At 41.7% G+C, this 27,980-nt stretch overlaps 1 protein-coding gene across 1 annotated transcript; it reads left to right on the top strand.

The window, feature by feature from the left end:
• Positions 1-1,331: 1,331 nt before the first annotated feature.
• Positions 1,332-25,420, top strand: LOC110595142 (fibronectin type III domain-containing protein 1-like; the record flags this gene model as incomplete). The annotated part of the gene is made up of 9 exons (XM_021709756.1): positions 1,332-1,464; positions 3,486-3,629; positions 5,957-6,187; positions 10,901-11,009; positions 16,626-16,705; positions 19,873-19,902; positions 20,634-20,795; positions 22,468-22,590; positions 24,640-25,420. Coding segments are annotated over 9 exons (1,128 nt in total), but the record flags the coding sequence as incomplete, so codon positions are not given.
• Between the last annotated feature and the right edge of the window lie 2,560 nt (positions 25,421-27,980).

Here is a 27,980-nt window from a genome sequence, read left to right as displayed (position 1 = left end):
CAAGGATTTGTTGGAAGATTAACTCCAACAATATATATTTAGACATCTAATAAATCAAAGTTACCCCTTCCTGCTGTTTCCCCTCCCCCCTTTAAGAGTGCACTGAATTTAGAGGGTCTATGTAATTGCTGTAGTCTTCAAGTCAAAAGGAGGGAAGGAATTTCTTTGAGTTTTTGAGTTATAAAATATTTTGCCTCAAGATTTTATCAACCACAGCGAGTTAGTCTCCCTTTTAAAGCTATATCTATATCCTCCATGTAGAGAAGTAAATGATCCCATCACACCTTCTCAAAAAAACTTCTGCTTAAACTAACCAGATAGCAGAGGAGAAAATGCCTTGGTTTACTTAAATCACTTACCTTTCTTGACCATATGTTACTCATGTTTATAATATCAAGTCAGTCATTACAAGAATTTTAATAACAGTTCTTCTAACTGGGGCTTCCTGGAAGACATCCAAAAATCACATATAAAATTCTATAAATTGCATTTAAAGTATAATTCCATAGTCATAATAGATATCGTGGTTAGTAAAGCCCAACCTGTCTGTAAAGATAAATTTGTAATCATTGACATATTTTTTTCTAAACTTCATATGCAAATTAAGAAATCTGAACCCAGCTCAGTGGCTCATGCCTGTAATCTCAGCACTTTGGGAGGCCAAGGCGACAGGATTGCTTGAGGCCAGGAGTTCAAGACCACCCCAGGAAACATAGTAAGACCCCGTCTCTACAAAAATGAAAAACAAAAAGAAGTCTAATTAGTACAGATTTATCTTCTGAGTTGGTGAGAGAATGTGGGAGGTCAGAAGGAAGTCGAGAAACACTGAGAACTTGCATCGGTGCTGTTTGCCAAGCTGGGGTGTAGGAGAGGCGGGAAAGCACCCTGCTTCTAGAATATTCCAGAGGCAAGATTGAAGAGGTGGAGAGAATGAAGGTTGATGACCAGAGACATTTACACATGAAGGAATTTTTGTCACCATCCTGAGCACCAACTGCCCACTCTCTTCTCTCCTCACTGCTTTCTGAGATCAGCTGACCACAGGATTTTGGTGTGAGAGGCCAGAGCCCTTTCTCAGCCCTCAGCCAGCAGCTGGAGTGCTGTGGACAGGTGGGGAGGGAGGTCAGAGAGAGCTCTCCAGGTGCTGGTGAGCCTGAGAAAGAAGAGAGACGTGTCTGCTCCTAAATTGGAGAGAGCATTTGAATTGCCCTTTCCTGAGCCCAGAAGAAAGGCTGGGTCCCATATCAGTAATCTGATGATTTTCCTTCTGAAAAAGCTGTGGAGACTCTGGTCTTGACTACTTGTTTCTGTGACCTGTCCCTGGTGAATGAATTGTTGTGACTGAGAAGGAAGCCAGGGCGTTTGGTGACCACTTCTCCTCTCTTTCTTCACTAGAGGAATTCTCAGGTTTGGATACGGATGAGGCAACACCCACGGAAGAGGCCTACGTTGTCTATGATGAAGGTGCGAACTGGTTTTTCAGAAATGCTTTGGAGACTTTCTTTTCTGCATCAGAGGATCTTATTTTAATTACTGAGTGTTTTGCAGTTTCCTTCAGAACTCTGATCAGCTTAGGGAAGGGTGGTTGTACCCCCTCTTCCAAGTCACCCCCAAAAGCATATTTGGTCTGAAGAAAAAGTGTGTTCGGTATGCAAGTGCGCCTTCCCAACTACTCCCTTCTGCTTGTCCTTCTCTCCCTCTCAGACCTCCTTCTGCTCAAGAAATTCTGGAGCTGCCAATTTGGGCACTCCTCCCACCTTTATTTATAAAACTTGCTTGGTTTAACAAATATCCTGTCTTCCTCACTTGGTTCATCTCTCACTCTTTCCTTTTCTCTCCTTTTCTAAATATATAAAAAATGTAATGCTGCGGATGTGTTGGTTTCCTATCATCGAATCTTCTCAAGTCAGGGTAAGTATATAAGATTAAGAATTTAAAGTGCCGCCAAGCATGGCGGCTCACATCTGTAATCCCAGTACTTTGGGAGGTGGAGGCAGGAGGATTGTTTGAGCCCGGGAGGTCGAGACCAACCTAGGCAATATAGCGAAACCTCGTCTCTATAAAAAACCAAAAAATTGGGCAACCCCTTTGGGTCCCCTCCCACTGTGGGAGCTTTTCTGTCCTCTCAATAAATCCTGCTTTCTGGGAAAAACAAAAAATTTGGCTATTGCCTTGCTGAGCTATGGTGTGGCCACGTGCTCTTTGAAGGCCAGGCCATGTTTTCTTAACTTTTGACCCCCTTCCCTACTTTGGGGAGGTGAATCACCTCTTTCTCTCTAATTTACTTTTAATAAATAAACCATATTTTAAAAAAGTCAAAAAATTAGCGGGACATGGTGGCACGTGCTTGTAGTCCCTGCTATTCTGGAGACTGAGGCAGAAGGATTGCCAGAGCCCAGGAAGTTGAGGGTCTGGTGAGCCGTTATCATGCCACTGCACTCTAGCTGGGTGACAGATTGAAACCTCTGACAGGAAGGAAGGAAGGAAAGAAAGGAAAGAAAAGAGAAGGAAAGAAGGAGGAAAGAAGGAGGGAAAAGGAAGGAAGGAAGGGCCTTGAACAGCATCTGGGTCAGTCAAGTAGCTAATGTTATTCTACTTAGGACCCTGTGATCATTTTGTGTGTTTTATAAGTTGCCTCTGCAGTTGAATTAGTTCTCGTAGGAAACTTGTCTGTACCCGGTACTGGGCTTTTGACACAGGGCCTTAGGATTCTCACTTTTGTGTTTCACCTTTTCTGCTACTATTCATAGCACCAATTGTCTTAAATCACAACTATGAGAGTAATGTCACCTTTGATGCTTTATTCATAATACAGCTTGATGTAGTGGCTTAATCCAAGGGTTTTTACACAAAAACTGACTTAAAACAACAGATATCAGTAAACAAAGGAAGATTTCTTGGCACTTTTGAACATACTAAGCATCTTTCTGATTATCTCTGAACAGTGTGAAAAGGGAGCAGAACTGTATTTTTTTTCAAATGTTAAAAGATTCGTTTTCTTAGCAGAATTAATCCCGCCTTCCTCCCAGAAAAATAGACCATATGCAGAAGATAGATTTTTAAGAAAAGAATTCAAGTTTATTTTCTGATATGACCTTTTAAGTCTCTAAAAGGGGAAATGACATAGGTAGAGAATGTCTTTGGAACAAGGCCATGAGCGGGACTGGAATTTAAGGTCCTCTCCGCTCTGATTCTAAGACCTCATTTTTCTGGTCATAAGTGCTTCTTTTCTCCCTCCCTCTATCTGCAGCTGCTTTTCTGCAGGGGTCTGAAATGGGAAGAAATAACATTTTAGTAGAAACAGTCTGTTTCAGCATAGCATTTGTTTTAGGGTGTGTGTGTGTGTGTGTGTGTGTGTGTGTGTGTGTGTGTGTGTGTGTGTGTGTGTCTTTTGTCTACAGTTGAATCCCAAGAAGGTATCGTTTACTGCAGACAGTGCCCCTTTTCTGGCAGTGCCCAATTACAAAGCCTTCATATCATTTCAGATTATGAATTTGAGACCTCCAGGCCACCGGCCACCACCAAGCCCTCGACCACCGCTGCCACACCAAGGGTCATCCCAGAAGAAGGCACCATCAGTTCCTTTCCTGAAGAAGAATTTGATCTGGCTGGAAAGAAACGATTTGTTGGTAACTATAACTTTCTTAATCAGAGAAACATGGGTTTTTAAATTTTGCTCTTTGAAGAAGAGCATAACTAATCTCTTGGCCTAGCCAAGGCAGTGCATTTTGAGAAGTTTCCATTTGGGGTAATTTAGCGAGTCCTTCCTGTTTTGATGCGTGTTAATTTGCATTCTGCAACAGTCGGTGAGGGGGAGTGATGCAGGAGAACATTTGGTATCCAACAGAGGCGAGTTGAGAGAGGCTGCCTTGTATAGACTAAGAGTAAGAAGCACTTAAAACTCATCAGGACCAGAGAACATAAGCGTTTTTCTTGTAGCCAACTTTTCAAAGACAGTACTTACCACAAGTCCTTGTCTGCCTGTGGTTTGTTAAATGCTTCCTAAGAGGTCAGCAGCTGACTGAATTGAGCCACTAGCACTTACAGTATCACAGAGCCAAAGTTTTTCCTTTAGTTATGCTCTATAATTTCCATTCGCCTCAAGGATTGGGGATCTAGAAATTTATTTTACTCTTCTTTCTCAGTAATTAAAACCAATTTCAACAGGAAACTCTAGGTAACTAAACTGTGTTTCATTCTCTTTGCAAGTCTTGCAAATATGTTTCCCATGCCCTTAATGAACTTCATTAATGAGACAGTTACTAAGTGGAGACAAGCGACAGCTTAAACTAATATCACACTCTTCTGTTTCCAAAATAAATGTTCTGCCATGAGCAAAGAACAACTCTTGCGAGCCAAGATGTGGTGACTGGGTGTCTAAACCACGCGTACTTGAAGACCCACGCGTACTTGAAGAACAAGAGTATTCATTTCAGGTAGCATTCCTGAGGCAAATGCTAATGCTGGCCCATGGCATCTGGCTTCCTGGCTGAATTTACCAAGTCCTCTGACTTTCTCTCTACAGTTCCATGACAAGAATTGAAATGCTTTTAGTGCTATTATTAGCTTTTCCACAGAACTCTTCTAAACACTGAAAGGCTTACTATTGTCTGGCTATTCTCATAAGTCTACAACTCTAAAAAAACATAATAACCTACTCCTCAAAACCTCCTGATAAGATCCATGGACAAGTCCTAAAGGCCTAATTTCAGACTAGTTACTGGAACACAAAGGAGCTAAAAATTGCTTTCAGTCCTGACAGCCACTGAGAATGTGAACTTAGCATCGAAAGATGCAATGGACCCTTTAGAAATCGCTAGACATTGCTACTTGAGATCACTTGAGAATCTTGCATGTATAAAGTTCCAACCTCTGTTCCTTGGCATTTTTTTTTCTTCTTAGAAAGTAGAGTAGGATAAAGAGTGCTGAGGGCTGAAGGTGGAGTATCTCATGTCAGACCCTGACTTAGTGGGTACTCTCAGCATTTTAGGCTCAGCGGTAACATGGGGACGTTGGTCCATGTCCTGCCTTACTCCTAGGACCTTGTATCTACTGAAATAATGTGTGTAATAGAAAAAGCTTCAACCTGGCCAGGTGCAGTGGCTCATATCTGTAATCCCAGTACTTTGGGAGACTGAGGTGAGAGGATCACTTGAGCCCGGGAGTTCAAGACTAGCCTGGGCAAAATAGCAAGGCCCCATTGCTACAAAAATTAATAAAAATTAGCCAAATGTGGTGGTACACGCCTGTAGTCCTAGCTACTTGTGAGGCTGAGGCAGAAGGATCGCCAGAACCCAGGAGGTTGAAGCTGTGCTGAGCCACGATTGTGCCACTGCACTGCAGTCTGGGTGACAGAGTGAGACCCTGACTCAAAAAAAAAAGGAAAAGTTTCAATCTGTCCATAAATGTGAGTAGCTATTATACTGAGCAGTGATGTAGATGCCTGTAAGCCTAGCCTTACAAACAGATACTCCAGATGAGTGTGGGGTTTATGAAACTCTGGGGAAGGCCACCAGGGCTGAGGTGAGAGGCTGTACATCTTGATCAGTGTACGTTTTTGGGGGGAAGTCCCAAGATCATCAAGGAAATGAACTGTGTTGAGGAAATACTAGTTAAGTGGAAGGTGGACCTGACTCACACTTTTCTAGGGATGCGCAGAGGGATGGCAGAGCATGGCAGGCTTCCATTCCATTTGATGAGAGCTTGGAGACCTTTCAAAATCTCCTTGAGGGCGTAGTCATCAATGTTGATGAGGCAACGTCGATCAAAAGATCCAAACACATGAACCCACTAGGAGAGCCAGGGATGTGCTTTTGAGCTTGGCATCAGGGCCAGTGCTTTGGAGCCTCTGTCTGGCAGGAGAAACTAAATGCTCTGCTCCATGGAGCAGATGCTGTGTTTCTGTCTCCAGAGAAAGTCTTCAGCAATCTGACTGGGTGTCTCTGTTCTTTTTCAGCTCCTTACGTGACATACCTAAATAAAGACCCCTCAGCCCCATGCTCTCTGACCGATGCTCTGGATCACTTCCAAGTGGACAGCCTGGATGAAATCATCCCAAATGACCTGAGGAAGAGTGACCAGCCTCCTCAGCATGCTCCCCGCAACATCACTGTGGTCGCCGTGGAAGGCTGCCACTCGTTTGTCATTGTGGACTGGGACAAAGCCACCCCAGGAGATGTGGTAACAGGTATGTTCTAGACCGATGGCTGCCATGATGGGTAGGTGGCATATCCAGACAATATGCTATGGAAGAATGAGTGGATGGATGCAGGCATGCATGGAGGGGTAGAGTGGATATATGCAAGGGTCTTCCTTTAACAGGATGAAATATAGGCAGCATGGATGCCTCAGTAGCATAAAGAGTACTGGATGGAAGTCAGAAATCCTGAATCCTCGTCCCGGATTGATTTGCATGACCTTGAGCTAGGTACTTCACCTTTCTGGACCTTGGCTTCCTCATATGCAAAATATTGTTCCATCTTTAACATACTGTCACCCTGCAAGTGGCCAGGGAGTCCAGGTTGCCCCGTGGAAGATCAGCTCCTGCAGCGAGGGTGATATGCTGCCCAGCTACCCCGTGTTAGAGACAGTCCTGGGATCCTGCCTCTGCCCCTTTCTCTCCTTCTATGATTGCTGGGTACTTCCAAACCAGTCCAGGTCCTTCCTGATTTCTTATGTGGGAATTAGATGTACTTAAAAAATACCCAAGAATCTTGATCCTCCTAGGTCTTGGCCTTTGGGATTTCGGTGAGTTTATGTGTCTCCGCCAAGGATGTATTTGAGGATAAATCTTGAAATAAGTTCTTACAGTAAGAGAATTGGTATTTTATTTTGATAGTCCCTTTCTTTGCAAATGATTCCTTGTGGGTCTGTAGGTTATATACGAGGGTGGAATATGGATGTGACTGTGTTTATGTCTTGGGTTGTGGGGTGGCAGTGGCATCAGAGACAGGAGTTGGACATTATCTGTCACTGTTATGCTAGTAGAGTCCATATAATTCAAAATTTCTCATGCTTTTGGTGTGTGTCCACAATATTATCTCTTAAAATTAGAAAACATGTTCAAGAATATCCAAAGGGTAGCTTCTCTTATGGAATTTACACAGCAACCCAAAATCCAGGATAAGGGCATAGGAAAGAATGCCCGGGGTATCCTTCCAGGTGAGACTGAAGGGCCTAATGGCATAGGGAGAACGTAGAAGTTGAGGAGAGTTGAGTCTTTGGTGTAAGTAGTGGCCACTCCAGGGCATGTGCTGCACGGTTGCTGAGGCTAATTTCTGTGAAGTCCAGTATGTTCCTACTAGCATGCAAATAAGTTAAGGGAAGGAAGAAAACTTGAAATGAAAACAGCCAGAAAATCTTTTCGTTAATTGAATATACTTTTAAGAATAGCAATTTTTTTTTAAAGAAAGCAAGAAAGCACACTGAAAAAAAAAAATAATTGAAAATCTACTTTAAGCTATTTAACTTTTGATCTTTTGCATAAAAGGTGCTACTCAATATAAATATATCACGACGCTCTAGGAAACACAGGCAACAGGATGATAGCATTGGCCACATTTAATATGCCTCAAGGGCTCTTGTTCTTGCAATGAAGAAAGAGCCTTCAGGGAACTCCCAACAAATGTCTCTGAGACTTACTTCAGACACGATTTCTGTATGATGCTGTAGAGGTTGGGCTTCTGAAACACTTGTGCTCTGCTACTTTTGGCCATTGGTCATGCATTCCAAGCTGTCCAGAGCTCCCTAGAGACTTCATGGTCCTCATGTCCTCACGTACCCTACACCTCATCTGAAATAAAACCTCAGAGCCCTCATCAAGAGTCCTCATGACACTAGCATAAATAATAGGGATGAAGTATTTACAAGGCACTTCCAATATAAAGTTGTGCCAATTCCTGTCAAGCCAATTTCCATGAAATATTTCAGCCCATGATGGTCCTGTAGTATGGAAGGAAAGCACCAACTCAAGTCTCAGAGCGATCATAGCAGAAACCCTTCTTTAGTAAGTGAGCCAAGCACTGTCTCTCACCTGCAGAACAAGTAAGCCAAGTGGATGTGTGGATTCATCCTACGCCTAGACAGAATATCACATTATCGGCACCTGCTCCAGGTGTTTGAATTCTGCTGACTATATGGATGTAGGTGTTCTGCTTATTTTCACTTGCCATTCTTTCTTTCACAAGCAGTGATGTCAGTGTGTAACAAGGTAGTATCTAAACAATATGAAACTCCTGAACTTCTTGCTTGTAACCTGTTGCTTTCCTGGGTCACTTGGTTGAATTAAATTTAGATCACTGCATCAAGAGTGATTCCATGGGGAAACACCAATGTGGTGGCCTCCTGGTCTTTCAGGACCAGCTTCTCAGTCAGTCTTTCAGGACTGGGTTTGATGCAAACAACAGAGAAATCAGGAGTTACACTGTACTTAGCAAGCACATTATCAAAACCCCAAAGCCCTCAAAATCCAGGCAGAAGTCGACTGAGAAACCAACAACTGACATGGAAAGTGCAAGGTTCTGATGGAAGTCAGAGGTTAAAGAGCCCAAGCTATGCTACACCCAGCAAAGCCAGGTTTCTGTGGCACAGTTGTGACCTCCATCCACCACTGGGTGGGCCATTGCTATGTGCGGCACCACTATAAGCATGCAGGGCTTGACTTACTGTGTCAGAGGAGGAGGGATCCCATGGAAGAAGTGGTAACACCTCACAAAATATTTATTGAAAAACAGAAAGATGACTCTCCTCCAGGGAACAGTGTGGAAAGGACTCCAGAGCCCAGTTCGCCTGGCTTCTGGGTCTAGTCTGCCCATTTGTTAGCTGTGCAGCCCTAATCAGTGATCATAGGATGCTCAATAAAGTAAAGTTCACCTTAGATGCATTTGATACTTCTGATTTTTTCCTGCCCCTTGACTTGTATGATCCAGTTGCCTCAATCTTTGCATCTCTTTGCAGACTCGTTCTCTTCAACTCCAGTGTTAAATGGTGGGATTTCTCAAGGCTTGGTCCTGGGTCCTCTTTGCTTCTTGCTCTATCTTCTCTTCCCACAGTCTCATCCAGTCATATGGTTTTAATTCCTCTTGGAGTGAGTCATGATTTATAGCTCAAGGCCAGGCCTTTCTCTCTTCTGAACCTCAAACAGTAAAATCAGATGCATACAGTACAATCACTTGATGTCATCACTGGGATGTCTCCAAAGCATCTCAGACTCAGTGTATAAAAAACCAAACTCATGATCCTTCTGATCCTCAAACTTGGCCCTCATCTGTGTTCGTGTCTCAGAATTGCCCCACTGTCCACATATTTATTCAAACCTGAAGCTTTGAAATCATCTTCAAATCTCCTTTTAAATCACCTCCATATTCAATTTATCATTAAATCTTGTCAGTGTTACCTTCGAATTTCTCTTGAAACCATCCATTTCTTCCCATTAACTACCATGCTAATCTAAGCTATTGCCATCTCACCAGGCCACTGCAAGAGCTTCTCGTCTAATTAGACTGTCTCCATCCATACCTGCACGCCACAGCCAATCCATCCTCCACTCTACATGGGAGAGATGCATTGAAAACACACACCTGATTGTGTCACCCCCTTTCATGTCTTTCCCTTTCGTTTGGAATGCAAAACAAAAGCCCAGCATGTCAGCCTCAGCTCATGCCACCTTCATCCTGCCACTCCCAGGTCCAGCCAACACTGCCTTCTCCTGGCTCCTATCTCTTCAACATCTTGTCCAGGGATTCCCTCTATCTGGATTCCTTCCTACCTCCTACTACACACTTTACCTGCTTCTCATCCTTCAGATGCCAACTCCATTTTTGTGACCCCAGGGAAGCTCTTTGTGCCCTCCATCGTGGGTCAGCTCACCCTACACACTCCCTTGAAGCACTATAGTGGACTAGTCTTCAGAGCACTGATCATAGCTATGTAATTCTGTTTGTGCACTCTGCTGCTCCTTGAGTTCTTAGTCACCACTTTGTCTCCAGCACTTTGTACAGTGTCTGGTGAACAGTCATCGCACAATAAATACTTATTTAATGAATCAATGAAGGTGAACTTAGACAAGATATTTAATCTCTCTCTAAAATTCAGTTTCCTCATGTGTCACAATGGGGATATCAATACCTAAAAACTAGGTTGGTGAGATTTAATCAAAATAAAAAGCAAAAGTGCTTAGCATAATGTTTGGCAAATAGGAAGTGCTTGACAAATGTTTTCTTCCTCTGTGTACACCCAAGAGACATAGGATAAAGGATACCCCAAGCTGTGGTATGATCTTCAAAGCTGTATGAAACAGCTTTGAAGGCTGAGCAGATGTCATGGTCAAGGGTGCACCTGTAAGGTCTGATATTAGCAAAAAGACAGAGCAGGTTGAACTACAGGAAGAAGAGCTGCCTGATTGCTGTCATTAGATAGTAAGGGTAGGGGCAGGCACAGATATTCAACAAGGAGAAATCAAAGGACAGCTTTCACCAAAGGGGTGAGGGATCCCTGGGGTCTGGAGACTTTCAGCCATACACATGCCCAGTGTTCACCATCAGCATTCTTTATTTCCTGAGAAGGATAATTGTATTGTATCTTTACCAGGAAATCCTTGAATGTGTGTGTGTAGGTCACTGCTTTTTTCCTCCGCTTCATTTTCTCTTTGCAGTCAGGACTAGATGTGATTAGTTCTGAGGAGAGGGGAAGCCAGGGAATGAGGAAGAGAAGCAGGGAACCAACAGGTCATGAGGAAATATCTTGATTTTGTTGGCTGCGTCTGGACTCAGAAGTTATCAGCACTGTATCCCAGGCTGACCCACAGGGCTGCTTGCTCTCCTTCCTGAAGTTCTCACCTTTTGTGGGACTTGGTTTCCTATGTTCATTGATCTCATTGATGCTTCCCTGTTTCCATTTTCAGGCTACTTGGTTTATAGTGCCTCCTATGAAGACTTCATCAGGAACAAGTGGTCCACTCAAGCTTCTTCAGTAACTCATTTGCCCATTGAGAACCTGAAGCCAAACACAAGGTAGGATCAGTTATTTAGAAACAAAAAAATGAGGCTGAGTGAGATGGCTCTCTCATGCAATCCCAGCACTTTGGGAGGCCAAATGTGAGGATCACTTGAGGTCAGGAGTTTGAGACCAGCATGGGCAATATAGTGAGACCCTTTCGCTACAAAAAAATTTAAAAATTGGCTGGGTGTGGTGGCATTGCCAGCTACTTGGGAGGCTGAGGTAGAAGGATCACTTGAGCCCAGGAGTTCAAGACTGCAGTGACCCTGGGCAACAGAGAAAGATCCTTTTCTTTAATTAAAAAAAAAGAGAGTGAGAGAGAGAGAATCTATATGTACATGGTCACAGATATCCTTTGGTTGAAAATGAAAGGATTAATCAAAATGGTTTTAGGATTTCTTTGAATTCCTAAATGGTAATCATAAAATGTCAAGTGATTGCTTACCATATGTTATATATTTTTCTTAGGAGAAATTACTACATATATTGTAATTGTTATGTTATTATGTTTATATTTTACTCCCTACTTCCCTAAACACTACTTACCATTAGGGAAAGAAAAGTTGTTCTGTGTTTTGAAAGAAAATTGGTCCATTTTTAGTCACCAATGTGGTGGCATTAGGCAGTGTAACATTCATATGTGACACCGATGGAGTATTAAAATGGTAAATATTTTAATTAACTGACACTCAAATTCTATGATGTAGAAGTTCAGACCACTCAAGAAAGATACATTTACAAGTTAATTTAAAAATATACTTAAAGAGGTTTATTTTGAGCCAATATGAGGTTTATTTTGAGCCAATATATTCTAGAGTACAGGCATAAGAAGTTCAGAGACCATGTATCTGAGGTGGTCAGGTTACAGTTTGTTTTTTAAATTTTAGGGAGACAGAAGTTACTAGAAAGACATGAGTCAATGCATTTTGCACATTAATAAGGGTTATAGATATGTTTTCATAAATTGGAGAATGGCTGACCAGAACACCATTCTGGAAGCCAGAGTTTATGGCTCTCGGTGTGTGAAATAGGCAAAAGTAGTTCCCAGAGATTTGAAGAGGGAAAGAGACTGTTCCTCTTTTATAGTGTCTGGTTTTGATGATAATGGCCATCAGAAACCTTCCCTGGTGGGTGACCATGCACGAAGCATCAAGTACATGATGTTCAAGCTGTGCTGGGAAAAGGACTCTCTGGAAAAATATTCTCTGGTTGATAGCATTTTCCAATTTCTGCAGCATACATGCTTCCTCTGTGGCTAGGTTCAAGCCAACAGGGCTTGCGGGATTCCTGAATTTTTAATGATGGCGCTCACAAACCCTCACAGATGGCTCTAGCACACTGCTGCTGTGTCAAGCTGCCATATCCACTTAGCAAAGAATGCAGAGTGATGTACTGGTTCACTTGAGGCCTCTTGTTTTTCTACACAGGCAGAAGATTGGAACAAAAAGCTCTCATTGAACAGGCACGAGGTACAGGGGGTAGAATCTGAACAGTAGCCATGGGTGTGGAAAGACAAGCTGAGAATTTTCCTCAGTGCGTTCTGACATGCTATTTCAGCTCACTTAAACTGAGCTTTTATAAACTTCTATGAATTTCAGGATTTGGCAAATAAAAATCAAGTAGTAAAACAAGGAACTGAGAAAAACTTTTCTTAATGTTTCCCAATATTAATGAAATATTGATTAACTTTTTGTTGAGTTGGAGTCTCACTCTGTCGTCCAGGCTTGAGTGCAATGGCATGCTCACAGCCACCACAACCTTGACTTGCTGGGCTCAGATGAACCTTCTGCTTCAGCTTTCCAAATAGCTGGAACTACAGGCACATGCCACCACACTCGGCTACTTTTTTGATTTATTGTAGAGATGAGGTAGGTCTCGCCAAGCTGCCCAGGCTGGTCTCAAACCCACAAGCTCAGGCAATTCTCTCACCTCGGCTTCCCAAAGTGCTGGGATTATAGGTGTGACCCACTGCACCCAGTCTTGATTAATTTTTTAATCAATTATAAAAAACCAAAAACAACAAAATTAGAGAAAATGGGGTCAACATCATTTTTTTATTTTTATTTTCTTTAACTTTTAAATTTTTTTATTTTAAAATTGTGGGATACACTTCAGGGTTAGGTATATAAATATTCATTGTGCAGGTACCCTTGTTGATGAGGTGTGCCCCCCTTCCCCAGGCAGTGACAATGCTTTTATAGCACAAAAGGTGAAAGATGCCCTCGACAGGTTTCGTCACAGAGCTACTTGCAATAGAATTGCAACTGCTACCTCCTGCTTCTCCTATTCCTCTGTTCTTTCCACAGTTTTTGCTGCCAGGCTCATTTTGAGTATTTAATAATGTCAGGAGATGGCTATGTGGGATGATAGTCTGCTTATTCTTTCAATAGGTATCAGTGTGTGTCCACGATTCATTCAATAAATACTTAGCTGGGTGCTTACTAAGCGCCAGGCACCACATCACACACTGGGAGTGGAACATCTGGGGTGGGGAAAATATGCCAGGTCAAATCCTCAAGGGACTTACAGTCTGGTCGGGGTGACAGATTAAAATAAATAAATAAATATAAATCTCCACTGACCTGTGTCTTGAAGGAGAAGTACACTAGACTTTGAGAGTATGTAATGGGGATTTTTTTTTTCCTGAACTTGGAGGTAGAGAAGGCAGTCAGGCAAGCTTTCCTGGGGAAGTGAGATCTAAAACATAAGAAGTGGTTAACCTGGAGAGCAGTTGGGAGCAGTGAGGCAAAATTGCTCCAGGCAGAGAGAATGCCCCAAAGAAGGATGTGTTCTTGGAAGCAGAGGAGGCCAATTTGGAGTGAGGGGAGGGGAGGCGGAATAGATCAGTGCCAGAGTCCCTTGGGTCCCCCCTACACATACACTCACCCTGATGGATAGACAAGAGCAGCAACTGTTCTGTCCTCAACCCCATGGTACCCACCTGCTTATTTGCTCTTCAGTGGAAAGTGCAGGCCCAGAGGTAGCATTTTGTGGCATCTCCTACACACACTTCCTCAAAACCTTCTGAACATCTGCTAAATTGTGATAGCTAGGAAAGTGCAGATGTGATGAAAGGACACTCATTTTTCCTGTGTCACTGGAATGCAGAGCGTCTCTGGTGGACTTACTTCGGTCCTTTCTGTCCTTATGCCCCTGAAGGGCCTCTCTTGGGAAACTAGCTTCTGAGTCTGTGTAAGGGAGACAGGAAGTGGGTCTATTCAAAAGAGGGCCAGAGCATAAAAGTGAGCTTTGGTTATTTATAATTGGATCCTGCTTTTAACCTTAAGTGGGAACTATTTACCTTATTCACCAAACTGAGCCCCAAATCACTCTTTGGAGTCCGCATATTTTAAATCCATACTTAAAGTACAAAGATTTGTCACGATTGACGCAATTCAAGAGAACGTGCCAGAAGCTTATACAAGAAGCTGGGCATGGACTGCTTTTATTACTTGGATGAGGCAGAGTCTATTCAGAGTATGAAATACATATTTTAGTCCATAGAAAGATTTTCATGTGGTTTTTGAAAATGGGGATTTTCCTTTTTTCATAATCTCATATTGTTTTTCAGTTCAGCATATTTAAATGTACTTTGACACACTAGGTGAGGTTCATTTGGGGACTGTGTCTTTGGAATTGGCACATGTGAGTTTCTGGAAGACTGGAATCATTGTATCAACAAGGAAGGTAGATTTGGGGGAAACTTAGGGTTCGGGGTAAAACAAAACCCCTACACATAGCTCAATCTGTACAGAGTCTCTCAACCTGGAGGTTAGAATGGCTCCAGCAATGGCATGAGGATTGTTCAGCAGAAGTGTCACAGGTTAGGCCTTGAATATGGGTTCTTTCTTAGTTATTTTTTGTTTATTGTTATTATTGTTTAGACAGAGTCTCACTGTCACAGAGCTGGAATGCAGTGGCTCTTGGCTCAAGTGATCCTCCTACCTCAGCTTCCCAAGTGGCTGGACTACAAGCATGCATCACCATACCTGGCTAATTTTTCTATTTTTTTGTAGAGACAGGGTCCCGCTTTGTTACCCAGGCTAGTCTCAAACTCCTGGCCTCAAATGATCCTCTTGCCTTAGTCTCTCAAAGTACTGGGATTACAGGTGTGAGCACCCGGCTCTTATGTTTAGATTTTCCTTTTTAAGGAAAAAAAAATATCTGTAAAGTTTGACCAGGATCACGGTCAAAGCCAAATCCATGACTTGAACTGCCTGTAGAGTTTTGCCTTAAATAACTGTACACCCACTGAATAAAAGTATGTGTAACTGGGGAAACACGAACTGCTGAGTGAATTGAGATTTGGAAGCTCATATGTTCTTAATTGTGCATATCTTTTTATTTAAGTTGAAATGTTTAAAAAAAGAATCCTAAATGAGATGTGAACGACTTAAGACTAATTGTGTCCAGTGGCTTTTCTTTGCTTTCTGTTTAATCAAACCCAAAGTCAAATATCTCTGTACCATAAGACCAGAGGTTGCCTTGATGATCTCACAGCTCAGGAGATTGGTGCCAGGGCTGTTGGTGCAGTAGGCATAACCCTTTGCTCTCTGAATGTAAATAATTCACCTTTTAAAAATTTGGTGCATTTTAATTAGTGCATAGTCACCACTCACAGGGATTTTTTAGTCCCCTTCACCTTTAAGTAGCTATGCATTAAAAGAGCATATAAAATGTCTGGAATCTCAGAAGTGAGGAAACCATGAAGATTAAGAACAGATACAGTGGGCCACAGTATGGTGATTCAAAAAAATTACCACCACTCTTTGTCTTTTAGCTTACATGAGTGCAATTAAATTGCTTTGTTGAGACTCGGTCTTCCTTTGGATGATCGAGGTGACTCCTAGCACATTCATGCTTTCTAGCACATTCTGTGTTTCACGACAAAGTTTAACTCTACAGCAAAGCCTTTCTCTTCATGCCTTTTCCCCTTCCCCTTCCTGGACCTGCTTTTCTTTTCTTTTCTTGAGGTTCTTAAGCTCGAGATTCAGTGACATTTAAGCCAGTTCATTCCTGGCTGCACAGCTAACCATAGCACTTCTTGTGTGCCCAAGAGGTCGTTGTCATGTTAGTTCCCTGAGAGAGGCCAGCCACTGGTCTGGTTTACTCTCTGCCAACCATGAATTGTACTGTTGCTGGGTCAGACATCCACTCCTCTACATGGACTCCAGTAATAGGATTAGGTTACAGTTTGAATTCTGTCCTATAGTGTTTTGCTGTTCCAACTCCCTCTTGGACTATGAAACTCAAGCTGGGGCCTAGGTCTTAAGCTGGAATGAGAGCAGGATCAGAAGGGGGCATCGCATTGGGAATGAGCTAAGGATACCCACACAGGGCAGGGCCCTCCTGATGCTGTAAGGACCGCTTGCTCTCCACATAACCTATGTGTCTAACACGTCCCTTCTGTTCCCATGTTTTTATGCTGTGTTGATTAAATTATTTAGAAAAGTTATTCAGAAATGAGAAATTTCAGAAGGAACATACAGAACCACTAGTCATGTACTCGTGTGGAAAAATTAGGTCTCAAAGCCTGCCATAAAGTAGGTGCTCAGTAGTTTGGGAATCCATTTTATTACACAGAAGTGAAATAAATTTCTTTTTCAAAAGATGTTCTCTTCCAATTTCAGGTATTATTTTAAAGTTCAAGCCAAAAATCCTCATGGCTATGGACCTGTCAGCCCTTCGGTCTCGTTTGTTACAGAATCAGGTACGAGAGACTTCATATTCGTATTTGTTTAAATGAAATAAAGAATCTAGAATAGTGACTATAATAGAGTAAAAATGTAGAGGGTAAAATCCTTACTTCACTACTTAATGAGCTCACATTGGCTAACTCTTTATAAAATAAACATCATTTTCCTTGTGCTAGGTTAAAACTTGGATAATAAAATTTAAAGTAGTCTTCACTGGCTCTCTGAGAAACAGAAAGGTCAAATACCAAGAAAGGAAAAGGTCCAGTTTTTAGGCACATCGGAAAGATAAGTTTGAATCTATCTGTACAAAATTTAGTTGCAGAGTTAAAAAAAAATTACTGCAAACAACTGAAGAGCATGCATGTCATGGCCTGAGAGAAAGTTACTTCTCCAATGAGCCAAGTCTCTAAGATGCCCCCAGGTCTCTAAGAGACAGAGCTATCTTTACCTATTATTGAGGGTTTATTAAACTATTGTTCAGTCTTACAAGCAATGTCACTCAGAGCATGCCCTTGCATTTTGGAGTGCTGGTGGGCGGAGCTCTCAGGCCCTTCGCTATCATGTTCCTGTGGCCTGTGGCCCGTGGCCTGAGGCAGTATACGCAAAGTCAGCCCACTGACTTTGGATTAGTGACTTTTCCGTACAGGAAGCCAAGCTGGGTTCAGACCAACCCAGCTGAGCCAGCTCTGCACCCAGATGACTCTAGCTTCCATTTGGCTAGACTGCTTCCTACATGTAGCCTGATCCCAGAAAACCTGTCATTAGAAGATGTTTTTTAAATATAATAATTTAAAATCTACTGAATCAAAATACTTGGATAAAACCAGACCTTTCTTGAGCATATGCTTTAAACTAGAAATGCAGGCAAAGGACCACGAAGGTGTTTAAATCTATTTTACTTAGGAAATGTGTTTCTGTTAGTAATTAAGAAAGAGCAATGGCAGGGCTCAGTGGCTCACGCCTGTACTTTAGGAGGCTGAAGCAGGGGGACTGCTTGAGACTGGAGTTCAAGAGCAGCCTGGGCCACATAGCGATACCTCATCTCTATAAAAAATAAAAAAATTAGCTGGGCGTGGTGGTGCATACCCGTATTCCTAGCTCCTCAGGAGTCTGAGGCAGAAGTAAATTGGAGGTTGAGGCTACAGTAAATTGTGATTGTGCCACTGCACTCTAGCCTGAATGACAGAGTGAGATGCCAACTCAAAAAAAAAAAAAAAAGGAAAAGAGAAAGAAAAAAGTAAAAAAAAAAAAAAAAAAAGCAAGAGAAAACTGTTATCAGTAATTAATTTACTAAAGCAAAGAATGTGTTTGTGTTTATGGCTACGTTTCCTAACAAAGTAGACCTCTGGCAGCTATTGGAATTAGATGTTATAGGTCTATAGAAAAAAATTCAAATTCAAAAAACTATCAAGAAACTCAGATCTGAAATCTATCTGAGAGTAGAAATGATTTCCATGTAATTTCTGGGACTACAGTGTAAACTTTTGAAAAGACAGCTGTCTTCTACCCTTTTCCCAAGAAAAGTTCCCAGCTCCTCCTTCATGATCTGGAAAGCCAAGGCCCTACCTTGCCTCTGAATGAGAATCTCTCTAGGAAACTCACTCTTAGCGAGCTCCCAGGAGAACCTGACTCACAGAAATTGGACAGTTATTTTCTTTGATTATTTTCATTCTGTTCAACCAAGTCTCCTCTTCATTTTATGCTACCTGCTGAAAGTAGTGAGTTAGGCAACAGGAAAATTCTCAAGTAGTTGAATGATGACATTTGCCAAACAAAACAATCGAAAAATTAATATATAAAGTAAATGTAGGTGAATAACAGAGACTGTGCCACCAGGTCAGGTCTTATTGCTTGTGCTGTTGTTGTTTTGTATTGTTTTCTTCCACCCTGCCCAGGAGTACTGTGGACTTTTTCAGCAGATTATTTGACTTCAGTTCATAGCAGGAGACCAAAGCCAGCACTTTACACTCATAGCTATGGGATGTCCCTCTATTTTGAGGGTGACGGATGAACTGAAAATGAATGACCTGTTCAAAGGGCAGTGCAAGGGAGATTTGGGGTAATGGAGATATTCTGCGTGCTGACCATGTTAGGGTTCCATGAATCTATGCAGCTGTTAATATTCACAGGATATATACCCAGAAGAGCAAAAAACTACATGATAATTTTTCAAAAGTAGAAAGAAAGACTGGTCCAGATTTACCTAATCCATGGCATTTTATAAGAATGAACTTTTTCTAAAGCAGGATTCCTTAAAAAGCTAGTTTCACATTCTCTTAAATGGCATTATTTGGGATACATGTTTTAAAGACCTTTGTCAAGGTGTCAGTGGCATACAATAAGCTGCACATATTAAAGTATACACCTTAATAAACACCGAGGTGTGTTTATACCCATGAAGCCATCACCATTGTCAAGATAGTGAGCATCGCCATCACCCCTACCAATTTCCTTCTGCTGCTTCAGCCTTTTCAACCCCCAAAAGGCCCCTCTTCCCTCTGATTTAGAGCCATTCCTCTATTAATTAGTATGTACTTCCTAGATTTTTATATAAGTGGAATCATACAATATGAACTCCTTTGACTGGCTTCTTTCACTTAGCATAATCATGTTGAGAGTCACTCCTACTCTTGTGTGCATCAATAGTTCATTTTTTAAATTACTGAGCAGTATTTTATTGTATAGCTGTGCCATAATTTGCTTATTCAATCCAGTCACCTGTTAATAAACATTTGGGTTGTTTCTACTTTGGGGCTATTACAAACAAAGATGCTGTAATATTTATGTATACGTGTTTGTGTGGACCTATGTTTTCATTTCTGTTGGATAAATACCTGAGAGGGGAATGGATAGATCATCTTTATAAGAAACCCACCAAATTGTTTTCTAAAGGTAGACTTTAAAAAATGAATATTATTTTGCAGTACCCAATATCAAAACCGTATTATTTTCAAACTCACAGCTTCTAGGTAAATAACAAGACACTATAGCTAGAAAAAAGTATTTCTCAGACATGTTTAGAAAATAAAAACTAAGGAAAGACTTTGGCATCTATGAAGTAAACCTTATTTTTGTCTTTTATTTCAGTTTGGTTAGCTCTTTCAGTTATAATAACCATTCCAATAATTGCATGTTTGTGAAATATAATATGAAGTCTATTATTTTTTTTCTCATTCTACAGACAATCCTCTGCTTGTCGTGAGGCCACCAGGTAAGTTTCTCTTCTTGGTGATCTTGACATTCTGGTAATCAAGATAAATATTGAATATGAGATTGCTAAGATTACTCACAAGTAGAAATGCTGAACCATTTTTGCATTTTCATAATTTTCCGACAACTTCTATGGTTCCCCTGCATTCTTTATTCTGATCTATAAAAAAGAATGACCTGGGAATTTTTAAATAGGACCAGTGCAGTGAGTATCTATGAAAGACCATTATGGGATAGCCATTATCTGTAAAGTAGAGACACTTTACATAACCCCTTAGAGTATTTTAAATTGTCAAAAGGATAGCAAAATGCATTAAGTGTGCAACGAAGTTTACTTTGTTTTTCAAACTGAGAAAGCCCTGTTGCTTAAGTGCAAGGCCAAGTCTTAGGAGTGACAAGAAGAGGAGGAGTCTATGCTGAGGGAATTGGGGATAGGATGGCAAGCCCCCAACATCAAACCTGTCACTACTGCTTGTTTTCCTTGCAGTTTAAAGGCTTTTGTTAATTCTGAGAGTCCCTTATTGACATGCAAATACTTTAAATATGTTCAGGTGAAAAGAGCACCCCCTCACAAGTATACTATAGTCCTAAAAAAGACTGAGAAAGATAAAGAGGGTAGGAGCATTTTGCTCAGAAAAGGCCTACAGGAAGGGGACCGGTTTCCTGGTGCTTTGTGTGAGAATGAATACTGTGGAGCTCCGTACCTCAGTGGGTATGTTTTGTGTTGTCAAGGGGGTGAGCCCATCTGGATCCCATTTGCTTTCAAGCACGATCCTGGCTACACGGACTGCCATGGCCGGCAATATGTGAAGCGGACATGGTATCGAAAGTTTGTGGGAGTCGTTCTTTGTAATTCACTGAGGTATAAGATCTACCTCAGTGACAACCTGAAAGGTAGGTCTTTGAGGATGGTTGGCTATGAAAGGTATGGACAATTCTTATTTTATCAGGTACTAACTTGGTACCGTGAATACATCAGAATGTATGTGAGGCCTGAATGTACTATGATGGGTTACTTGGACTCAAATACAAGCCAATTTCACAGACTTTACTTTGAGGATACTAGTTTTTACATTGGTACCCAAAAGTATATTTTTAGAAATACACTACATCTTAGGAATGAAATCCAGAATTTTGTTAGAAATTTAAAGGCCTATTTTCCTTGCCATTAATTCAATAATAATAGGTTTGAGTATAGGCTGGAAGGATTGGGAAAAAGTTTCCCCTTCAGCCCCTACCACAACCACAACTTTATGGAGAAAAACAAATGTAGATGGTGAAATATATATCACTAGTTCTATTAGTCCTAATAAAAGTCACTTATTTTCATCATGGTAGGGGATGAAAACAAAGAAAAACATGAGTACCTTGGACTAACATTTCAGAATTCCATTTCTACCCAACTGACTTTGACTCAGCAATCTACACAATTTGTTTGTATTTCAAAAGTTGCAAAACTTAATTTTTTAGTATATACATTTTAAAAACTTTCCCTTGGCTAGTTTATATATTATCACTGGTCAGATTTTTTTTTCATGTTTTTGTTTGCTTTTCTTGCTAGCAGTGATTATTGAAAGACTGTCAAAACAGTCTTCCCTCCCATGCCCCTCACCTGGGCATTCTCTGTGTATAAGCCTCTCCAACAACCACTGTCTGTTTATTTCTCTCTGCTCTTTCCTTTCTCTTTTATTTCTCTCTGCTCTTTCCTTTCTCTTTCCCCACCACACTTTTCCTCCCTTACTTCAGAATTCCTAGAAGACTTTGCACAGTCATGTCCAGTATCCCAGGACTGAGAGACACAACTTGGCCCTACTGTGCAGCTGTGGTTCAGTACCATGGACAGCTTCTTCTCCCTCCTTGATATGCATGCAAATAGGTTTCTCTGTTTTTACAGACCTTCATGCTTTTCATAATTATTTCATAATATATTCTCTAATTACCATAGGTTTCTCCATTTTTTTAAGCTAAAGAGTAGAAATACCATTCATAGGCTGAAGTTGCCTAGAATATTAATATTGTACTTTCCAATGCTTACTGAATGTTAAGTATTTAGCATACATTATTTTGATGGATTCTTACAGAATTTATGAGATTAATACCATTATTGCTGATTTTTAGACATAGAAAGTAAGGTACATACAGTTTAAGTAATGTGCCCAATTCAAATGGTCTCCAAAGGCCAGGAGCAGTGAGTGGCTTTTGCTTGTAATCCTACTACTTTGGGAGGCTGAGTCAGGATGATGCCTTGAGCCCAGGAGTTCGAGACCAGCCTGGGAAGCGTAGTGAGACCTCCTCTCTACAAAAGAAAATTTAAAAATTAGCCAAGTGTGGTGGTGTGTACCTGTAGTCCCAACTACTCAGGCAGCTGATGCAGGAGGATCATTTGAACCCGGGAGTTGGAGCCTGCAGTGAGCCATGATTGTGCCATGGCACTCCATCCTGGGAAACAGAGTGAGGCCCCACCGGAAAAAAAAACCAAAAACAAATCTCCAAAGCTTGTGTGAACTCCTGTATCAACTGTGGTGTTCTTTGACTAGTCACTGACCCAATGTATTTCTTCATGCAGATACATTCTACAGCATTGGAGACAGTTGGGGAAGAGGTGAGGACCATTGCCAATTTGTGGATTCACACCTTGATGGAAGAACAGGTCCTCAGTCCTATGTAGAAGCCCTCCCTACCATTCAAGGTAAGGCGAATAAATGCCTGATACATTACACTGGAGAGTGAAAGAGGAGGGTTAACATAAGGGAAAAATTTACTGCAGCCCTGCCTTTGATTTACCATTTGAAGATGTATATTTGGAGTGCTTTGGATCCTAAAAATAAGAAATCAACAAAAGACTCCTGCCATGTGCTGGGCATGAGGGGAGCCTTGAGAAGGTAGAAATGTAAGAAAGACCTCTCCCTGCACTCAGGAACATGCTCCACAAGGGGAAGAGAAAATAATATGTGAAAAGGTAACTAAGGTTGAGCTTCTCAAAGTATAGGTCATGACAAGAGCTGTGTCACATGACTGTCCTGTTGTCAGGTAATCGTGCATGGGGTAGTCACTGTATGAATTCAAAGGAGGCTAACCTCTTCTTGAGGCTTTTAAGGAAAGTTTTCAGCAGAGGCAGAGTCTGGGCTGAGTCATAAAGACTGACTGGACATACAAATATTGGAGGGCCTCCAGGTGGAGACGGATGAGCAGAAGGATGGAGAGGCAAAGATAAGCACACACACCAACCACCATGGCATGCTTCAGGAGGTGGCCTAGGAACAATTTGATCATGGTGTCGTTAGGTGAGGGCAAGTACTTGAATCCTGAAGGTTAATGACTTGTAACATGTTACTAACTCCTTCAGCCCTCCAGCCAAATAAACAGAATGTTGAAGACAGTGTCAGCACCCTTGTCATTACACACTCAGCTAAGTGATCAGGCATTTCTGGGACACGAGATGCTCTGATCTGCCTGAACCTTTTATCTTAGGGGAAAAAATGATGTAGGCTTCTACATGAATTACCCATTTTCAAAGAATTAAAACACAGTGAAATACACAAAATAGTAAAATAAGCATGTTAGTAAAGTTTCCCTCATCTGGATAAATATAATCAATAGGATATCCCTCCCTCCCCCAGTTGGTCGAGAGATTTATTTTGAAGAATCAGCTCATGCAATTATGAAAACTGACAAGTCCAAAGTCTCAGGGTAGGCTGTAAACATGGAGACCTCAGGAAGAGCTGCCATTGCAGTTCAAGTCCAAAGACAGTCTGGAGGCAGAATTCCCTCACTTTGAGAAATGTCAGTTCTTTTCTATTCAGGCCTTCCACTGATAGGATGAGGCCTACTCACATTAGGGAAAGTCATCTGCTTTACTCAGACTGGTGATTCGAATGTTAATCTCTTCTAATAAATATGTTCACAGAAACATCTAGAGTAATGTTGGATCAGATATCTAGCCTTGCCCGGTTGACACATAAAATTAACCATCACAACAAGTCTGCAGAATCAATCACATTTCTGAATGTTGTCAGGATTTTGCAGTGCCCCAGGGGAACTATTACGTGCAGTGTCTGCATCCGTCTGTGTCTCTGTGACTGTGGTCTTGGTCCGGACTCTGAACAGAGGTGCTGGCTGTTCGACATCCACTCACTGGTAGAATGGCACGCAACCACATATTAGGTAGAAGTGAACAAGGCCAAGATAATGAGAGAAGTTGTTGGGTTTCCAGAAAACATTTGAGGAAGTTAGAGGGATAAATGGTCAGAAATGCTGCAGCATTTTTTCCCTTGAGAGAGTTCCTTGAAAGATCTAAAAGTCTACCCCAGTCCTAGGATTTAAGCCTTGAAGGACTGAGATTCTATTAAGTCAGAGGCCCTAAGCTCTGTGAGAACAAGGTGAGAATCATGCTGGATGTCATCTGCCCAGCTCAGGGCTTTCCTCTAAGTGCTCATTAGCATTGACTAAAATCGTCTTCTTTGGGGGGCGCAGAGAGAGGGCACTAATGATCAGTCTTTCTCACCTGTGTCACATACATATGGGGACAGGATTATCCCCACAAATCTGTTTAGGGTAAACCTCACAAGCTATCGGGACTCTATATAAAAATGGTTCTGTGCATTTGGAAGTCATACCTTTCATAAGCACAAGTTACCAGACAGAGGTCTTTCTCCTGAAGAAGGTTGGAAGGATACGACTTCTTCTGGTTGGCTCAGGTACCTCTGATGCATTCTCCTCCCCTCTCTTACCCTTCCAGGCTACTATCGCCAGTACCGCCAGGAGCCCGTCAGCTTTGGCCACATCGGCTTTGGAACTCCCTACTACTATGTGGGCTGGTATGAGTGTGGGGTCTCCATCCCAGGAAAGTGGTAGCCACAGGACATCGTGCTGCAAGCTCACCCTGCCCAGCCCCACTGACTCACTTGCACTAGGGGCTGTGAGCAGAAGACAGCCGGCATGCCCAGCCCCGCTGCTTTGGGTGACAGGACGGCCTCAGGATGGACACTGGCCATTCTGGTCATCTCAGTCTGGAATTCAGTCTCACTTCTTGGTCTGGACTATGACTAGGATTCAGTTTTGCTGTTAACATCTCTTCTCCACATTTCTTTTGTTTGTAATAACACACGTCCCAGAGACATCAGAAACCAGCCAGCAGCTGATTCAGTATGATTTCCAGACTTTTTAGGCACAAAATTTGGACACTTTGGTATTTCCAGGAACAGCATAAGCAGTCTGTGCTTGCTTCGTGGAACGCTACATGCTTTCTGTTTTTCTCGTTTTTGTTTCTCCAAAACTAGCTGAAGTTAGGCTTCAGGTCTCCTTGTATGCAATAGAACTGAATTACTAAAAACACAGCCAAAGAAAATATATCCTACTTGAGATTTATTCTATGGACTTGCCCACTGCTAGACTAAATGTATCAAATCTTATTTGTAAATTCTCAATTTTGATATATATATGTATATATGCATATACATATCCTCACTTGTCTGCAAGAATATTGATTAAAATGACTAAATTTGTACTTGTTCACTAGATAACTGTGTGTGAAAGGTGTTGTTTATTAACATCTTTTAAAAAAAATCTTTATTTTAGATTCAGGGGGTGCACATGTGTGTTGGCTACATGGACATATTGTGTCGTGGTGGGGATTGTGTCTCAGGTGGCCCGTTCTCCAGATAGTGAACATTGTACCTCATAGGTAGTTTCTGAACCCTAACCCCGCTCCCTCTCCCTTCTTATTGGTGTCTCCAGTGTCTCATTGGTGTCTCCATCTTTGTGACCATTTAGCTCCCGCATATGAATGAGAGCATGTGGTGTTTGATTTTCTGTTTCTGACTCAATTTACTTAGGATGATGATCTCCAGCTCTGTTCGTGTTGCTGCAAAGGACATGATTTCATTCTTTTTTATGGCTGCATAGTATTCCATGTTGTATATATAGCACATTTTCATTAACATCTTTTAAAACATCCGGGGATGTATACCCTGCATACTGTGGTAACATGGGAGGGTATGCATTTTTCTGCAGATGCAACTGGGCTCTAATATAATGCAGAGGATGAGATGCAGTCAGTGTCAGCACTAGAATCAATGGCATCATTGACTGCTGTACACTGAATGCTTCCCACCTAAGGAGACGATCTTTCCATGCCCAAGTGGAGATTGAATTCGTTGCCACTATGGGGGCACAGCTAGTATCCTTCCAGATGAATTAAGATTTTAGGTCTGGACATGGTGGCTTACACCTGTAATCCCAGCACTTTGGGAGGCCAAAGCAGATGGATTGCTTGAGCCCAGCAGTTCGAGACCAACCTGGGCAGCATAGAGAGATCTTGTCTCTACAAAAATCAAAAACTAAAAAATTAGATAGGTGTGGTGGTGCGTGCCTGTATTCCTAGCTACCTGGGATTCTGAGGTGAAAGAAGGATAACCTGAGCCCAGGAGGTCAATGCTGCTATGAGCATGATTGTCGTGATCATTTCACCATACTCCAGCCTGGTTGACAGAGTGAGACCCTGACTAAAAAATACATATATTGGATCCCAAATGATGTAATAATCCTAAAAAATTCCTTTTCTCTCTTCTTCCTATTTCAGTATACTTTGAAATAGAAGCGTCTTGCCTCTCTTGACTTCAGCATGAGAGGGCTTATTTAAAAACATTTTTAAAACCTGATGCCCCTTCCTCATGTGTGGCTCATCCATGTCCCTTGGGCAGCGCTGTGCAAGGAAGGGGTTGTCTTCGTTCATAGAGCCAGCAGCAGAGAAGTGCTGGTAGAAATAGGCTGGAGACAAACACTTCTCTGGGACCCTTGGACTGCACCACTATAGACCTCTTAACTGCAGAACGGAGTTGATTGTTTAGTGCCAGCACTGCACTGAGATGAAACTTGATGTGCCTGGTAGGTTTCAAGGTAAAATGCACATCTGCAGCAGATATCTCCTTGGGTGTACATCATCCATTAGAGTGCAAAAGAAAAGAGCCATTGGGTCTGTCCTGTGAGCCTGTCTGGGTCATGGGACCCCTTCGGAAAAGGTGGGCTTTAGGGTTCAACATGAAGACACTGGTGACTGACTTTTTGTAGCGTGTGTGTGATGGGGCCGTGATGTCTGATATTTTCCTCAAATTCCACAATCCCCTTTCTACAGTAAGTAACAGTAGAGAAAATGCAAGCATTCTAATAGCCTCAGAAAGTACTAGAATCCTTTAGAGAGATCATATGTTATCCACATTTTAGTTTGCAAAATAGGGTGGAGTCTTTAAGTAGCTTTGACATCTCCTACAGTAACAGAAAAAGGGGATTTAAGAAGAAGATGCCCTATTTTTCACACCGATCAACATCCAAATGTGCTTCACAATGCCAAGTCAAGGATAAGATCTTTAAATATTGGATTGATGCATAAGCTCGTAGTATTTTTCCCCTTGTCCATGGAATGCAAATGTCACACAATGGTTGTTCACAGTTCATCACATTTGCCAGTTCTCAGGTTGACTGACATGGATCATCATGGATTAAAGCATTTAAACGGTCTTTGTCAAAGCCTGATGGTCTTCCTGAATGTGGAGAATCACTCAGGTCAAAGTAGCCCTCTTTGTAATGACAAAACCATCTTCTTTTTTTAGATAATAATTATATCTACTTATCAGGACTATCTTGAGTCATTACATTGCTTAATAATGTACATGTCCTAGATAATGCTTGGCACATAGTAAGAGTTCAATATACAGTGGCTCCTTTTTTTTTATAATCAATATTTTTTATTATGATATTATGGGGTACAGTTAAGGGTTAGGTATACAAATATGCTTCGTTCAGGCACCCTTATTGATAAAAGGTGTCTCCCCGTTCCCAGACAGATGTTTACTACCATTAATCCCATCTCCCTTCCCCTCCCCCCATAGTTTCCCACCACTATCAGTCATTTTCTTATGGTAATACATTGGAGGATCAAGGTCTACTATATGAGTGAGAACATGTGATACTCAGATCTTTGTTTCTGTGAGAGGTCACTCAGTATTACAGACTCTAGTTCTATCCAGGTTGCTGCGAAATTCATGATTTTGTTCTTTTTTATGGCTGTGTAGTATTCCATCG

The sequence above is a fragment of the Carlito syrichta genome, unplaced genomic scaffold (genome assembly GCF_000164805.1).
Source record: "Carlito syrichta isolate Samal-C Ts95f unplaced genomic scaffold, Tarsius_syrichta-2.0.1 Scaffold279862, whole genome shotgun sequence".
Lineage (NCBI taxonomy): Eukaryota > Metazoa > Chordata > Mammalia > Primates > Tarsiidae > Carlito > Carlito syrichta.
Note: the sequence above shows the minus strand (reverse complement) of the source record. Positions and strands in the feature narration are given on the sequence as shown.